We start from the raw sequence: 15,382 nt of genomic DNA, 5'->3' as shown, positions 1-15,382 counted from the left end.
GATTGCTGATTGAAAGGAACTTTTACACATGTGCTGCACTGAGTACAGTTTTGAGGTATTTTCTTTTTTGAGATATTTCTCTTATCTACTTCTTTATCCTTCTACTCCATTACTCAGAGGGAAATATTATAGTTTTTAATCTACTACATTTATTTAATAACTATTGTTACTTTGCAGATGAAAGTCATTAAAATGAGCTCCAGCTTTACCAGCTTAAATATATGAACACCTTCATATATTTTCTGCCATTCTGCACAATGAGTACTTCTACTTTGGTACTTTAGGTATGTTTTCATGCTAGTACTTTTGTACTTTTACTAAAACTTACCACTACACTGTGGTAATAGTACTTTAAATTAAAGTACTTCCTTTGCAGTTTTTAATGTCGCATGGACATTGTTTTGTACAACTAACAATGTATTTGAGACAGTTTTAAGGTTAAACTCAAGCTTTTTTGTGCCTAACAATAGTAAACAACCCAACAGTAAGATAAAAACTAACACTAACACTGGATCAAAGCAATCCATTGTCCTGGGTTTGATTGGCCACCCTTTGGTTTTCAGAGTTAAGTTAACCCCGTCACCCAGTCATTTTGTAAATGTATCCAGTCACTTGTGAATCAGCGAGTACATTAACAGAACTGTGTATAAATACCTAGTATTTTAACTAGAGCTGGACAGATATAAAAGTGCTCTTTTAGAGTTATTCGTAGTTTTGTGTGGCTTGAAACTATTTGGGTATGGTCCATAACAGGTTAAACTCTAAAGTCGAAAGTAGAGATGGAGAAACTCTGATGAAAAGCATCTTGTGTGGCTTCTTACTGACATGGCTTAATATTGTAAATTCTCTCTGAGGTGAACGGATGTTGCTGGTTGTGTCAGAGTTAAATGTCAAACCACACTCTAATACACATGCTCACTCTCTCACACACACACACCACCAGGACCACCTGACAGGACATGTAAACACTACACACACACATATACGCTCACACACACATACACACGTGTGCACACACACACACACACACACACACACACACATATATATTTCACATACACACATACAACTCAGGCTGGCTCTCACACTCTCACTCAGCTCACATGCCCACCCCTCAGCCCTTATTCCACAACGACACAGGAAGTCAAAGGGTGACCCATTTCTATCAGAGGTTTTATTTTGTTTGGTCTCTGCACAGATGTCACTGAGTGCAACGGAAATATACTGCATATGTAGAGACAAGAGCAGCAACGTATCAGCGACCTCAAAGGTTTACATAAATCTAGAAATAGCAATCTGATAAATATTACATTAAATCAGTTATGGTATGAAGACACAATTCTTTCTGGATGAAAGTAAACTTTACCAGGTGCAGTTAAATTGTAGGTTGGATGATCTGTTTCTGATATAATCATTACTGATAACTAAAGGAGGTGTTGCTCTCTTTAATAGCATGAAATCGTTCATAAGATGTACAAACAAATGAGATTGACTAACAAAAACATCAGCGGCAAACCAGCTGCCTTACTTGTGACAGTATCAGTAAAGACTAAAGTCAGCGATGCTTTAATGCTTGAATGTTGCTGCAGGGTTGGTTAGTTTCATACCCTTAAACTTCATCTTAGATTGTGTGAGCGATAACAGACATTATTCACTACACTGTCCTCTCATGATTCGACATGTGAGCCCCACTCACATGCTCTGAATTTATTACTAATTACATAATCAGAGCACATTTAAATCATGTTTCAGTGCTTTCAAAATCACAGATCTGCCTACAGGAATGCAGAATTTGTATTTAGCAAAATTTTCCTTGATAGTATATAATGATAATAGTAGTTCAAAAGAGCTCTCACAACATATGTCTTAAGATTTAGGTTAAAGTAGTAAAAAGCAAACTCCTGTTCTTTTTAAAGACAGTGCCATTGATATATGACAGTAGCATTTAGTTTAAAGTAATGTCTACTTTCATGCTTTGCTTTGCAATGTTTTTCTATATGTACTTCAACATTAACGCAAATAAAGCGCAATGAAAAAAAAATAGATTGTTTAAAGTACTTGTTAGGAGTCACACAGAGTCAGTAATGGGGTACACTATTCTATATACAGTGTGAATCAGCTACATAATGACCCTATAAATGTATAAACAGCATTTTTGAAACTCTCATGAGGACAAATTCTTGCTACATAAACTGATAATAATGATGTATATGTACAATTGATCAAATGACTACCTGTCGCCAGTTTAGACGTAGTAACTCAGAATGATCACCCGACTCTGCAACACTTTACACTTCACATTAAACCCACTGCACAGGAGCTGTCCAGCGCCAATCAGCTGACAAAGTTAGCGATTAGCTGGTCAACCCAGAGGAGCAGCAGCTAAAGAGACAGATATTTCCCTTGGGAGACTATGAATGTTGGACTTACATACATCAAGTGGCCAGAAATAGCTCAGTGTCTGTTGAATGTGTAAACGGGCAACTGTTGGTTAACACATTCACCATAAAAACGTAATAGGCTGATATTATGTTACGCGTGTGTTCAGCTTGTTACTCTTCCCCCAAGTGACCAAAAAGGAGTTAATACAGGTTTAAAGCATAAAAATCCTGGAATCTGTAAAAAAAAAGCACTTGTTTTTCTTAATCAGAACTGAACAAGAACTCAATATATTCTGTTGGAGATGCTCGCATCCACGATCTCATTGACATAAACAATCAGTAAGGTTGCTTATGATGTAAACACATTGGATTTAAAATGATGAATGTATTCCAGATACATTACAAGTTTTCAGATGGATTTATTACTGAATGTCGTCTGTAGCTCTTTCAGGGTCAGATACCCTGTTTTACCGGGCTCCACAGGCATGGAGGAGGACCTGCACATGGCACCGGCCAAAGGCCAGGCCGCATAGCTCTCACCAGCAGCTGCCACAGATGCATCTACTGGCTGGCTGTCAGAGGATACCTGAGTTAGACTGGGGGTGTAAGGAGGGGGCGAAGGAGAGGAGGGTGGGGGCATCCGGGAAGGAAGATGGAGAGGGAGGATGAAAAGAGGAGAGCTTTCGTTTGAAACCTCTTCCCCTTCAACATCCACGGCGCTTTTGTCTTCACTATCGTCTTCATCTTCCTTTCCGATGCCAAAGCCAGAGTCGGGGCTCTGCGGCTCCCTCTTCAAGCTCTCATAGGTTGCAGAGGAGGTTAACATGGGGCAGAGGGAGAGGTGAAGGTTGCGGCTGTTATGCAGATTGTGGAAATCGTCCTGATAGGTGAAGTAGGCAGGATTGGGGTCGGTTCGAGCTGAGCTGCTGGAGGAGCTGGACATGAAGTAGCCCATGTTAGAGAAGCAGGATGAAGAGGACGAGGAGGAATTGTCAACGACCCCGCTGGTGTCTGAGCCCGCCGAGGGGTAGCTCTTGAAGTGACGCACGGCGCTGGTGAAGGCGGCGCTGGACATGACTACGTCAGAACTTTCACACAACTCAACGGGAGAGATTTGGTCGCATTGCTGGACTCTGAAGAATGATTCAGGAGCTGACAGAGGATTCAGCCATTTCTAGGGGAAAAGAAAGAGAGAGATTTAGAGTAAAAAAACACACTTCAAGAAGGATGTGTGTTTCTAAAGTTTGTATTCATGACAGCGAATGTTTGTCTCTGATTTCTCAGAAAGTGCTATAAATGTGAGTGTGTGTATGTGAGCTTGTTTATTGATGAGGGTTGGAATACAAGCAACAGATAAACCACACCAAGAGTCAAGTTCTTCTGTGGTTTAAAATTTGTTTTTTACTAATCTGGGACAGACTGTGGCTGTACCTGTCATTTTTACGGGTAACCAGTGGTGAGTGGGGAGTGATGCTCCCTCACTTCTTATTAACCTAAACCAAAACTGCAAACTGAAAATAGGCAAGGAGGTCATGCAACTACTGAGCGGCCCATAACAGCAAAAGGCTCATTTAGTATTCAACCTTCCTGCTTGTTTGGCTGAGTAGGCTTGTCAGGGAGTTATACCCATTAGAAGACAATAGCATTAGTACAATTAGTACATTGTTGTAATGTGCAACTCACAAAAGACATACAACTCTACATCTAAATCCCACAATTCCCACAATGCAACCATTAACATTATTTTCCTTATTGTCCTCTTGCCTGCAAACAGGCTTTCTGTTGTAATAAACAAATAGTCTACGAACCCAAGCCAATATATCCCTGACAAAGCCCCAGAAGATAATATACAATTGTTTTCACAGGCTGAGTAGTATTCCTCAAGACTTGTAAAGAGTCCCCTTTAACCCTCATCATACCAACATATTCAATATACAAGGATTACCGGCTGGGGCCCCCCAAGAATGAACTACTGTAAGAAACACCCACCCTACTTCTCAAAACATTATTAGCCTTGTAATTAAAGTAATCTAGCAAGAAACACAGGTATGTTTTATTATTAGTTTAGGATAGTTACAGTTAATTTGCTCATTATGTAAAATGAAAATAGAAAGCACAAATAAAAAAAGAGAAAACAATGATAGGAAATCATTAAGAACACACTGACTGATAAAGTCCTGTGAAAAACTGGAATGTTAGAATAAAGCACCTGTGAGATATGATAACAAGCACACCTCAGGGGTCTATGGGTACGGTCGGTAGGTACCCAGTCGGTAGGTGGGGGATAAACATTGCGAGGTAAAAACACAAAACAAAGCAAGACTGGATTTGTGATGAATATTGTGATGAATATTAAGGGTTTTTATGTTATAATTAGAAAACAAAAACAGCCTATTTAATAGATTTGGTGAATACTTTTATGCCTTTTTTGAGGCTGTGAATCTTTCAGGAGTTGCTAACAGCAGCAACATTTTATGATTTTAGCCCAACATTGGTCCTTGTGATGACCAATTGTTTCTGGAACAAAAACACATTAATACGTTAATGTACAGCAGGCTAGAAAGCCATCAACACTATGTTATATCACAGCTTCTGATCTGGCTGTAGGGCTGTTAGAAACACAATCACCGACAAAGGAAACATAATATAAAATCTTTTACTCTTCTGAGTCAGTTACTAGTAACTGAATACAGGTTACTCACTGATGTTTGTCCATCTACTGCAGTAGACCAACAGCAAGAGGCCAAAGTGAACAGATCATCATACTTGAATGTTATTTGTGTATGAACATGTTTTTGTGGTAACACCTGCATTCTCTAATGCGCGTCAAAATGCTCTATGTGGTAGGATACAGTGGTAAAAGACTTGGTGAGAACATTTATTTTTACCTTTAGATTTCCTCCGTGGACAGAGTGGAGCGTATGGAAGTATGTTGAAGGGTTTGGTACTGGTTTCCCTCTGTGGAACCTGAAACAGCAAAAAAGAGCCATTGGATTAGACATACTGCATGGAAACACACACACACACACACACACACACACACACACACACACACACACACACACACACACACACACACACCAACATTTTACTCACCTTCTGTTCATGCAGCTCTTGTAAAGGACCAGCATTACAACCAGGATGAGACCTGAGATGAAAATCACTCCCCACCTTATCAGGGATGTCTGATCCAGAAACCAATCTGAAACAGAGAGCCGACATTATAGTATGTATAAGTCAAACGAACATTCAGTATTTTTTGTTTTCCTTCTGATCATAATTAAAATCAGGTTTATGTATGTGTACACAATCACCTCATCGTCTCACTGTTACAACTAGTCCTGTTGATATTCACATAAAAAGCCTGTGAACCGTTTTAATTGCCACTTAAACAACCTGGAAATGAAAAGTGTTGTTACCTTGATCCTGTAATGTTCCCACCATGTCTGTTGCTCCTACCCAGGATGTTGCTGGACTCCAGTTGCTCCAGTGGCTGCTGGTTTGCTTGCCAGTGGGGCGCACTCTCACCCTGACCTGGCAGTGCCCCTTTAGTTGCCAAGAAGGCTTTTTTAGCTTAAGATCTTGTGTGGTCCAAGTTAGGGCATCCTGAAAAATTGGCAGAATACCAAAATTAGGGTGTATCTTAACAACAAGAAAGTTTGGTAATAACATGGTAATAGTGGGATAATAGTTTAAGGTAATGAAAAATAGGTTAAAAAAATAATTAATAATATATCATATCCTATATATATATGAAGACATTGGACTGACTTATATGTAACAAAAAACCCCTATGAAGTCAAATTTGTCTTTTATGTTGACCTTTGCTGTTTGTTGTGTGATTTGATTGGTTCATCTGTATCATGCACATATGCTTCTTAGTTTCATACCCTTAAACTTCATCTTAGATTGTGTGAACGATAACAGACATCATACAATACACTGTCCTCTCATGTTTCTAGTCCCTACAAGTGTCTAATTGATTCAGTGAAATACAACATGTTTTATGCATTCCACTGTGTTAAAGCCAATTAGTGGATTATGGGTCGCTTTACTTTTGTTATTGCAAGTGTGCTATTGCAACAGCTAAAGTATTTTTGTAAATCCACAGATATTTTCTGGGGTGACTGTGATTTGGATCGTCATTGTGTATTCATGCTTGTCATTATATGCGTTTGATTTCTTTATTTTTTATTCACATAATGAATTGTGCTTGCTTCTGTGTAATGCCAGAAATGTAGTAACGTACATTACAATTATCACGTGATCTAGTTTTTCTGCAGGAGCACTATTTGTTACTGTTTGTTGCATCAAAGTTCAGCAGCGCCTACTGATCACGAGCAGCGTCAGTTGCATGCATTGGTGTGACTTATGTGTGAAACCAAACACTGGTTTATTTTCTGTGATGAGATCATTATACCAAAATAGATAAAAGAATACAACATTAAGACTAAGCCTTTAGTGGAAGGGGAAGTGATAGAAATGTATTAGAAGCTAATTCAGCAAAGCATTATCGTATGCATGCTATGAATAGTTGTCACTTTTGAAATGAGTAATAAACTCTGGTGACGGCACAGCTCTAGGGATGGCAATGTCAGTCAGTCAGCTGATCGGTCCACCGCTTTGGTCCAGCCTGAGATATCTCAGCAACTATTGGAGGGATTGCCATGAAAGTTAACATTCGTGCCTGGCAAATGGCGAAGCCTACTGACCCATAGACATAGCCGGCAACTAATTGGTTGGCTGCTAAAGGGCCAAATATTTCCTTTAGAAGTGGAGAGATACCACAAACGGAGCTAATGGAGAGTGAATATTGGACTTACACTCACCAGCATGGCGGGAAAGTTTAAAAATGGCAGGTTTAACTTGTCTTCTAAAGCCACTTGATTGTGGCTTTTGATGACAAGTTAAACGTGTGACCAATCACCTGCAAAGTGAATGGCATTCCCATCAGCCTCAGCTGTACTAAACATCCCCATGTTAGCATTGTCATTATGAGCTTATTGATGTAACTACAGCCTCACAGGACAGCTCGCAGCTTAGTCTTGTTACTTTGTGCCAGTGGTTTACTATTATGCTCACATAGCATGTTATGTCCATATATCCATGTATAAAATGTCCATTCAAGCATGTACAGTATATGCACAGGCACTCACCTTCCATGTCTGGTTTTTCTGCGTGGTCTGAACTTCGAAGTCGTAGGCTGTGATGTAGTAGGATACAGGACTGCCTGCACTCCATGATATCCAAGTCTCATTGACAGTGAGATTGACTTTGGGAACACCTGGAGGATGCATTTTGACTGTACGCACACACACACACACACACACACACACACACACACACTCATATGAGGTACGAAAATGTTTTCTTGACTTTTTCAACAATCTCTTAATGAATGAGAAATTGTGTAAAATGTGTTTTATAACCATATTTGTGAATAACATTTCAGGGGCTACAAAGGTAAAACAGTTTACTGAGGAATTAAAAGGCACTCACTGTGATCCCGTGGGTTATAGTCTGTGAGGTTCTCCACCAGCGTACCATTGCACTCCATACTGATGTAGGGCATGGGATTATATGTGTTGAATATCTAGCGGGATCCACAATATAATAAATTAAACAGTGAAGACAGAAATTGTAATGGGTAAAGCAACAAGTCATGGCTTTTACTTTGGAAAAAGACTTTTGATTAGGGTATGATGGTTGATCTTAACATTAAAAAAATCAGTGATTCACAAGGGTAAGATAGAGAAACCAATGTTTTTACACGTGGAATGAATGATATATGTTGGTGACTTACTTTGCCTTTAAAGACAAAACTGCAGCCTGGAGGAGAGTTTCTGTGTTGTTTCAGCTTGCAGGTTTGACTAAGTAAAAAAAAGGACACAAATTATCATTAACTGCTGCAGATATGACCAACTAATGATGATGTTATTGTATTTCACACTTTTCTTTTCCCTTTGTGGAATTTCCCAGAAAAAGGGAGCACATATTTTCCATCCATGATGTTTTGGCAAGCGGTACTGTGTAGAATATCTCTAACATCTTACATCATGTTGCATTGTCTTCTATCCCGATCCCTAACTTTCAACACACCAGAGATCCAACAGTCCACACCAGGAGACACCGAGCCGTTCCACGTGCAGCTCACATTGTTGACATAGTCATTCAAGCAGGAGAGTCCTTGAGAGACAGAGACATAACAGCAGACAGAAAGAGAGAGATTAGGATGGTGTCTGTATTTATCAGTGCTGTCGGACTTCATGCAGGACATTCAGATAGACCAGTGATCTCTGTGCGTACTGGAGTTTAAGTTTCAAACAGTAGTTTTTCAGCTTTAAAATGGTCACGTTTAGTTAATATACTGTCATTCATTCAATCATATAAGTCATGACTTGTAGTGACACTTATGTATGTGTATATATAGCAGATATAGTAGAAAAGAGACGCTTCATATCGGTTCAAGAAAATAAGTATACTAGAAAGACTAAATGAAAAAGCACATGAAAAAGAATAATTAAAAAAAACATTTTATTAAAAAATCATCCTCTTCTATCCCTTGTGCCAAAAGGACATTGACATAAAGACTATATCAGTTATGAACATACTCAATCATACCTTGCGAGCCTTTGTGAAGGTGCATTGAATCTACTGAAAACAGAAGCACCAGGACATGTAAGGACGACAGGATCTTCATTGCTATGACCACAATACGACTGCGAACAGAGAGGATCAGCACACACTGTACATTAGAATCTGAATCAGAAGGGTTAAATACGTTGACAAATTCAGTGGAAAGATACAGCTTGAAAAAAAAAGAAATTTGACAAAGGAAATTGTATACATGTTTATTCCAGAAGAAAACTGCTGGATATGTGTCAAAAACTCAAAGAGGCAGTGATGACCACATAGTAACTGTTATTGACAACAGTTATGCAAATAAGTTTCTACCTGTGGTTTCTTTTTCTTTTTTTTTTAATGGAGAGAAACTCATTTCTGAAACCTGGACGTTGAGAGTGAGAAAACAATACTAGATCCGCACTGAGCAAAATATTCATCCTGAGAAGGCGACAACCAGCAGTTATAAGTGAAACTTGGCACCTGTGCTGGTGCTCTATAGAGAACATATTAACTGTGTGTTACAGTAAGAGCTAATAAAATGTCAAAGTTTAGTTTAATGTGGCGAGGCATAAATTTCTGCAAAAAAAAACAGAAACCCTCAAAAACTGTGAAGAACTGACATGAAAAAGTATTCAGTATATATATCAGGATTCAGATTATGATGACATGATATAAGTATTTTCTATAGAGCACCATATTTTGTCAGAAGTTTGAGTCATCTGGTGATGCACTTTTTTCCGCCAAAGCCTGAAGTGAGTAGGACTAAAATGAATATGTGCCACCATAATCAAAATGCATATTACAACATAATGTACAGGGGAGACAAAACCACTTGTGAATAATAACCACCAGTCAAGAAACCTACATTATATCATACATTAAATGCAGTAAAAAAAAAAGCCAGTGTGACTGTTCAAAATGATGCTACATTCTAATTATAATAGCAGAATTTATATGCACATTATTACTTTATAAATTATTTTTGAACATCATCAGTAAAAATTAGTGATAGATTACCTCATGAGTCTTGGTTGTTAAGGGTAGCAGGGGGTCCCAGAGAGAAAACACATTGTCGTTTCCTTTTACTGGACTGACGAGTTCAGAAGATTTCCTCTCTCTTCTGTCTCTTTCTGTCCCTCTTGCTCTCTACTCGCACATCTCTATCTCGCTCTCTTATGCAATCTCCCTCCCTCCCTTTCTGTCACTCATCCCTCTGTCTCCTTATTCGTGGCCCTCTCTCTTTTTTAAAGTGCCCAGTGACATTTTCCACTCGAAACCACAGCCTGTGTCTGGTGCTTACAGGAAGCCTCATGCTGTGTGTGATAGTGAGAGAGGGGAGGAGGAGGAGGAGGAGGAGGAGGAGGAGGAGGAGGAGTGGGGCTGAGAGGGCTTGTTGTAAGAGCAGAGCACCTCCTCCTGCTCACCAGCAGCAGCAGCTACCTGGACCTCAACACAGCTTTTAAGATAATTGCACTGAAAACAAGAAATACAAAGCACACCACATCCGGTTTCAATCACAACGTAAAGTGGGTTGTATAAAGAGGAACACACACGTTGTCCTATGAAGTGGTTTATGTCAATGAAAGTCAGCTTTAAATGAAGATTCGGAGGATTAAAGAGGCTAAAGCTACCAGATTTAGAACCATGGGGTTATTTAAGATGCAAACACACACACACACACAACAAAAAAGTTGTACAGCGTCAAACCGCCGCTGTTACAGCCGCAACCACTGCAGAGACGTATATTTACTACTCTGCCTCTGTACAGGTGAAAGAGGAAAAGAGGTTGAAAGTTAAAGCAGCAGCGTGTTCTACACTTAAAGGTCACCGGACATTCAATTTCTGTGTCCGTTGCCAGGAGACGGGATTACTAAATACGGGGTTGTATAAAAAATGACCACAGATTGATATTTTATTTAACCCTTTTCTTGCAAGAGCTCCAGTAAAAATGACAAAAAGTTGAATATTTCCATCAAAAGGCCGTCCTGGTGGCTCACCTGTACCTACTGCAGCAGCTCAGGTTGGATTCCAGCCTGTGGTCCTTTACTGCAAGTCATCCCTGGTGGAGAAGAACTTTCATTTGTTATGTTTGCCATCGTTTTTGCAAATGCTAAACCCATCACTAGTGTGTGATTTGGTCTATGGAATAATTGTTGTTAATCCACATATTAAGCTTCAGGCTTAAGAAATGAGGGGGACTCTTAGGACGAACTTACTTTGGCTGCTTTGTGTATCCTGTGTTTGTTTGGACTCTTGGTGGAGAAAGAGCAAAACAGAGAAACATTTGTAAGAGTATATTTTGACCCAATTACACTCAAACCTGTATAATCAAATGCCAAACTGTGAGTGCAGTAAGTGTAAAATACAATAGGTGAGCTCAGTGTGTTCATCTCAGTGTTAAAGTTCAATGAAAGGAAGGCCATTGCGCAACACTCATCCACGCTGTATATAGACCTACAAACCACAAAGCAGTCACGCAAACAACTGTTGCAACACAATATGTTTGAACTCAGCAGTCAGCAGCAGCCTGTTTTGGGTGCCTGAGTGGGTTCAGGCCTGCAGTAGGCCAGAGGGTGATCTGATACCCCCCCCCTTAGTTCCTGCAGTTACTTAGGTGTCAGCATCAGCTAGCAGTGGTAAAGAGAGAGAGAAGGGCAGAGAGGAGGGTTGAAGTGTGCAGAGGAAGAAGAAGAGCATACAGCTCTCACTGAAAGGTCAAAGTCCGCCGCGCCTGAGGGAGGAAGCTACTAAAAAGACCATAGTGTATGTTTGTGCTCGGAAGGCAACCAGAAAACAGTCTCCATCAACAGACCACAGAGACAGGGGAGGAGGGGCTCAGTGGGGAGGAGGTGAGAACAGTAACACGGGAGGGCACACTCATACTGCAAAACCTGTAGCTCTCGAAAAAAAACATAATGCATGTCTTTTGCTGAGGTATCACAATTAAAAAACAGCTGTTAGAGACTTAAGACAACACCTGCTCTTTATACGCCGTTAATTGACTCATCTAATAAAATATGTACAATTCCTGTAAGTAGTGGCCAGAGTTGACTAAGCTCGATATCCTGTGATGCAAAAGGGCTGCACATTAACATACGCTATGATTCACGTACAGTGCCACCTAACACAAGACCTAGTGTGAACATGTGGCTGCACAAATGTGTTTTGATGCAAATGCTAGGCCTTAGCAATGCCAATGCTAACATGCTGATGTTGATCAGTTATAATGTTTACGACGCTGACCTTTTTAGTTTAGCTTTTTAGTTAAGTACAGTTGAGGTTGAGGCACATGATAGTGACCCTATGAAGGTTAATACGTACATTATATGTGTAAACTGTCATACCCACATATTCTTTGCTAAACTGAGGTTGCCAAAGATGTAATTTATTAATTTTTACTTTAAGCAGTGCAGGGTTGATATTTTGAGCTGAGAAATACAATGTAACAGGAAAATTGATTATAATGCGGTTAATTATTCAATTATTCATCAGTACCTCTTTATAGATCATTTGACATGAGAAGTGCTTTAAACTTAAACACCTAACATAAGCTTCATGTGATGAATTTAAACAAGAAGTCAGAACTATCTGTAGATCAGTGCTGCCTGAACACCTCAATTTATTTGGACAGTTTATTGTGCGTTGTTGAATCATTGTAAGTAACTTCAAACAGTCAAACTCCCTGAATGTAGACCGGATCAGGTTACTATAACAGATACTCATTCTATATAAGTCCGACTTGATAGGAGAGGCAGTAGGTAGTGACAAAAAGTAAGTTTCAGTGGTTTCTGCTGAAACCACCTTCATTCTGCTGCCTTTATAGATCACACGCAGAGACAGAAGTTCAGCTGGCTGCTGGTAGCATTCAGCGGTTTAGGTCCTTTAGTTTTAGTCTGAGTGGGGACTTTTGTGTGTTATCACAATGTGTTATAAAGGTTAGACAGCACTCTTTAATATCTCATCTTGAGGTAGAAGGAGAAAAAAAAAAGCATCTCTTTCAGTCAATTAAACACAGTGAGTGAAGGTTACCGATCATTACTAATTTCCTTCGCACATTCGAAAGTGTGTTTATATAGTTGCCAGTCCTTACTACCCAACTGATTACAGTTTGGTTTAGCCCAAACCAAAGAGAGCACAGATATGTTTTATCTGACCAATATCATTTTTAGTGGCATTTCATCTCTACCTTTCATCTTGTTTGTTTATTGTCTAGCAAGCAAGCTTACAACAGGTATGGTTGCAAATCACACTTTATTTTTGCATTTCCAAAGGAACCCGAGGTGTGAATGAAGAGGGCGTAATGTGTGTTGTGGTCTCGCAGGACCTCATTTTGTGGTGCCATTTCTTTCCATTTGCTTCAGCATCTTGTTGAGTTTCTGGTTCATGATATTTCTCTCTGTCCACTGGACTGCAAAAGAGGTAAAGAAACAAAAAGGCATGATTCTATCAAAAATACATCAGACCAGAACAATGAAAGAGAAACAGAGAGAGAGAGAGAGAGAGAGAGACAGGAGGAAAGCAGAGTACCTACCCATTTCATCAGTCTTATGGCCGTACCAGAGATGGGGGTCGGCAGGCCAAGCAGTCAGAGGGGGGCTGATGTAGGAGTCCCTGGTGTGGGATTTCCCTGTGAAAGAAGGACCTACAAACAGTGTGTTGAATTAAAGGTGTGAAAAATGAAACATGCTCAATATGCCATTCCTAACATACTGATGTTCAGCAAGTATAATGTTTACCACATTCACCATCATCATCAGCACTTGACCTTTTAACATTTTGATGACAAGGTAACCATTAGAGTTTGTACGACCGCCCAGTCAAAGCAAGTGTGGCTCATATCCCAAATGTGAGTGAGTGCTCTGGTTAGTTACATAACAATCCATCAAACGTCATGAGGAAGTGTTACTTCTTCTTTCTAAATGTACATTTTCTTAATTTAAGTGCCAGCCAAACACCGTACTACACCTGGCATACAAGCATAGAGTGAATGAGTGAGAGTAAGTTAGGGTTGTCACACAGCCGCAGTGTGTAGCAGTGCACATGGCAACATTCACAGTTGAATTATTCAACAGGATAAGACAGATTGTGTTTCAACTACTCAAGAGTCCCATTGATTTACTATCATTGTTTTCCATGTGGCCACTGTCTGTAAAATAATGTTACTGTCATGTCTAACAATGCATTACTGTCAGCAGTGTATTGAATATTAATCAATATGTCACAGAAGCAGTACTCTGGACACATCTTCTCAGCTGAAGACCAACCACACCCATAGACATGGTAATCCTAATTCTTCCGGAGCCATCAGCCGCCTGATATTGGAATACCTCGTGGACCAAAGCTCACTGTGAACCAATTAACTGCCAGTCATTTAAAAACAAATTTGCAAAGCTGCATGACCTGATCCTGAGTCTTTTGTTCAGCAGTTGGTCTTACAGCAAAGCCGCTACAGATCCACTGGGAATTAGAGTGTAAGCAGAGACTGGATGCTGATGTACAGACCTGGAAATATGTTTCTGCGGAGACAGTGACCCAGGCTGTGGTAGCTGTGGGGGTATGAAAAGGCCGATCCGGGATCAACATAGTGAGGCAGCGACAGGGACAGCACCTGAGGGATTTCTACTGCCTAAAGCACAACATGTTCAGAGGAAATCGTCACAACACACAACAACAGCAACAACACATTGTTAACACGCAGCAGCAGAAAAAAAAGAGAGAAAAAAAAGAGAAAAAACAACGTAGATTTCTCACCTGCCTCTTTGCTGGTTCTGTGTCTTTTTGGCCATTTGTGGTCATACTGAGATAATAAGCGGCAACACAGGTATGTCAAAACAAAAGGTGTTAAATTTCTCAAGAATGTCATGCAAGACACCCGAGAACATTACATCAGGGTTCACCTGTGGTCAAGAAGAAAGAAAAAAAATACTGACATTTTAAAATAAATGATAAGATTACACCTCGGTGTGCAAAACACTTTGAAGTGCACAGAGGCACAATTATTGTGAAGTTATTTGCTATTCAGTGCTGTACGCTTATTGCTTTAAAGTCTACTAGTTCATTCCTAAGAAGGACAAAACACCAGATAGATAGACAGATAGATAGATAGACAGATAGATAGATAGCTAAATAGATAGATAGATAGATAGATAGATAGATAGATAGATAGATAGATAGATAGATAGATAGATAGAAGCACATTTACGGCTGTTTGTAAAAGTTTCTGTGTGGTACTTGTGCTGTAACATTAGCTATGCCAGCAGCTCAGCGCTAACTGAGCTAACTGAGCTAGCAGCCGCTGTGAGACTCTTTGCGTCCGTGCTGGACACTCGTCTGTTAAGGTTTCTGTGAGGGGCTTGTGTTGTAACATCTGCGGTACA

General features: G+C 39.8%; 2 protein-coding genes and 1 long non-coding RNA gene across 5 annotated transcripts; 1 reads left to right on the top strand and 2 right to left on the bottom strand.

Moving 5' to 3' along the window:
* Positions 1-1,152: 1,152 nt before the first annotated feature.
* On the bottom strand, positions 1,153-10,305 carry il2rb (interleukin 2 receptor, beta). Of its 2 annotated transcripts, XM_051388437.1 has the most exons (10): positions 10,023-10,305; positions 9,003-9,100; positions 8,435-8,567; positions 8,185-8,251; positions 7,881-7,974; positions 7,538-7,683; positions 5,801-5,987; positions 5,478-5,583; positions 5,270-5,348; positions 1,153-3,555 (listed from the first exon to the last, which is right to left on the bottom strand). In XM_051388437.1, exons 1-10 carry the CDS (start codon positions 10,025-10,027, stop codon positions 2,791-2,793), a joined length of 1,680 nt encoding a protein of 559 aa, XP_051244397.1. In that variant the 5' UTR covers positions 10,028-10,305; the 3' UTR covers positions 1,153-2,790. The 2 variants fall into 2 exon arrangements, with proteins under 2 accessions (XP_051244397.1, XP_051244398.1); XM_051388438.1 differs by lacking the exon at positions 10,023-10,305 and having other exon boundaries at positions 8,481-8,567; positions 9,003-9,054.
* A 1,367-nt stretch (positions 10,306-11,672) lies between these two features.
* On the top strand, positions 11,673-14,657 carry LOC127356512 (uncharacterized). The gene is made up of 2 exons (XR_007882002.1): positions 11,673-11,854; positions 14,230-14,657. It is a non-coding gene; the product is annotated as an uncharacterized LOC127356512 (long non-coding RNA).
* Positions 13,238-15,014, bottom strand: LOC127356511 (testis-expressed protein 33). 2 transcript variants are annotated; one of them, XM_051388289.1, is made up of 4 exons: positions 14,757-15,014; positions 14,508-14,627; positions 13,537-13,647; positions 13,238-13,413 (listed from the first exon to the last, which is right to left on the bottom strand). In XM_051388289.1, the coding sequence occupies exons 1-4, from the start codon at positions 14,866-14,868 to the stop codon at positions 13,331-13,333; spliced, it is 426 nt and encodes a 141-aa protein (XP_051244249.1). In that variant the 5' UTR covers positions 14,869-15,014; the 3' UTR covers positions 13,238-13,330. The 2 variants fall into 2 exon arrangements, with proteins under 2 accessions (XP_051244249.1, XP_051244250.1); XM_051388290.1 differs by having other exon boundaries at positions 14,508-14,631; positions 14,757-15,006.
* Positions 15,015-15,382: the final 368 nt, after the last annotated feature.

The sequence above is a fragment of the Dicentrarchus labrax genome, unplaced genomic scaffold, assembly GCF_905237075.1.
Source record: "Dicentrarchus labrax unplaced genomic scaffold, dlabrax2021, whole genome shotgun sequence".
NCBI classification, from domain to species: Eukaryota; Metazoa; Chordata; class Actinopteri; family Moronidae; genus Dicentrarchus; species Dicentrarchus labrax.
Note: the sequence above shows the minus strand (reverse complement) of the source record. Positions and strands in the feature narration are given on the sequence as shown.

Excerpts from the sequence above, each read along its gene's own strand:
- il2rb (XM_051388437.1), bottom strand. Across the intron at positions 7,975-8,184 it reads GTTTTGTCTTTAAAGGCAAA|ATATTCAACACATATAATCC; the intron begins GTAAGTCACCAA and ends GGATCCCGCTAG. Across the intron at positions 5,988-7,537 it reads AGAAAAACCAGACATGGAAG|GATGCCCTAACTTGGACCAC; the intron begins GTGAGTGCCTGT and ends CCAATTTTTCAG.
- LOC127356511 (XM_051388289.1), bottom strand. The coding sequence starts at position 14,868 with ATGACATTCTTGAGAAATTTAACACCTTTTGTTTTGACATACCTGTGT. Across the intron at positions 13,648-14,507 it reads CCGCAGAAACATATTTCCAG|GTCCTTCTTTCACAGGGAAA; the intron begins GTCTGTACATCA and ends CACTGTTTGTAG. Across the intron at positions 13,414-13,536 it reads CCATAAGACTGATGAAATGG|TCCAGTGGACAGAGAGAAAT; the intron begins GTAGGTACTCTG and ends CCTCTTTTGCAG.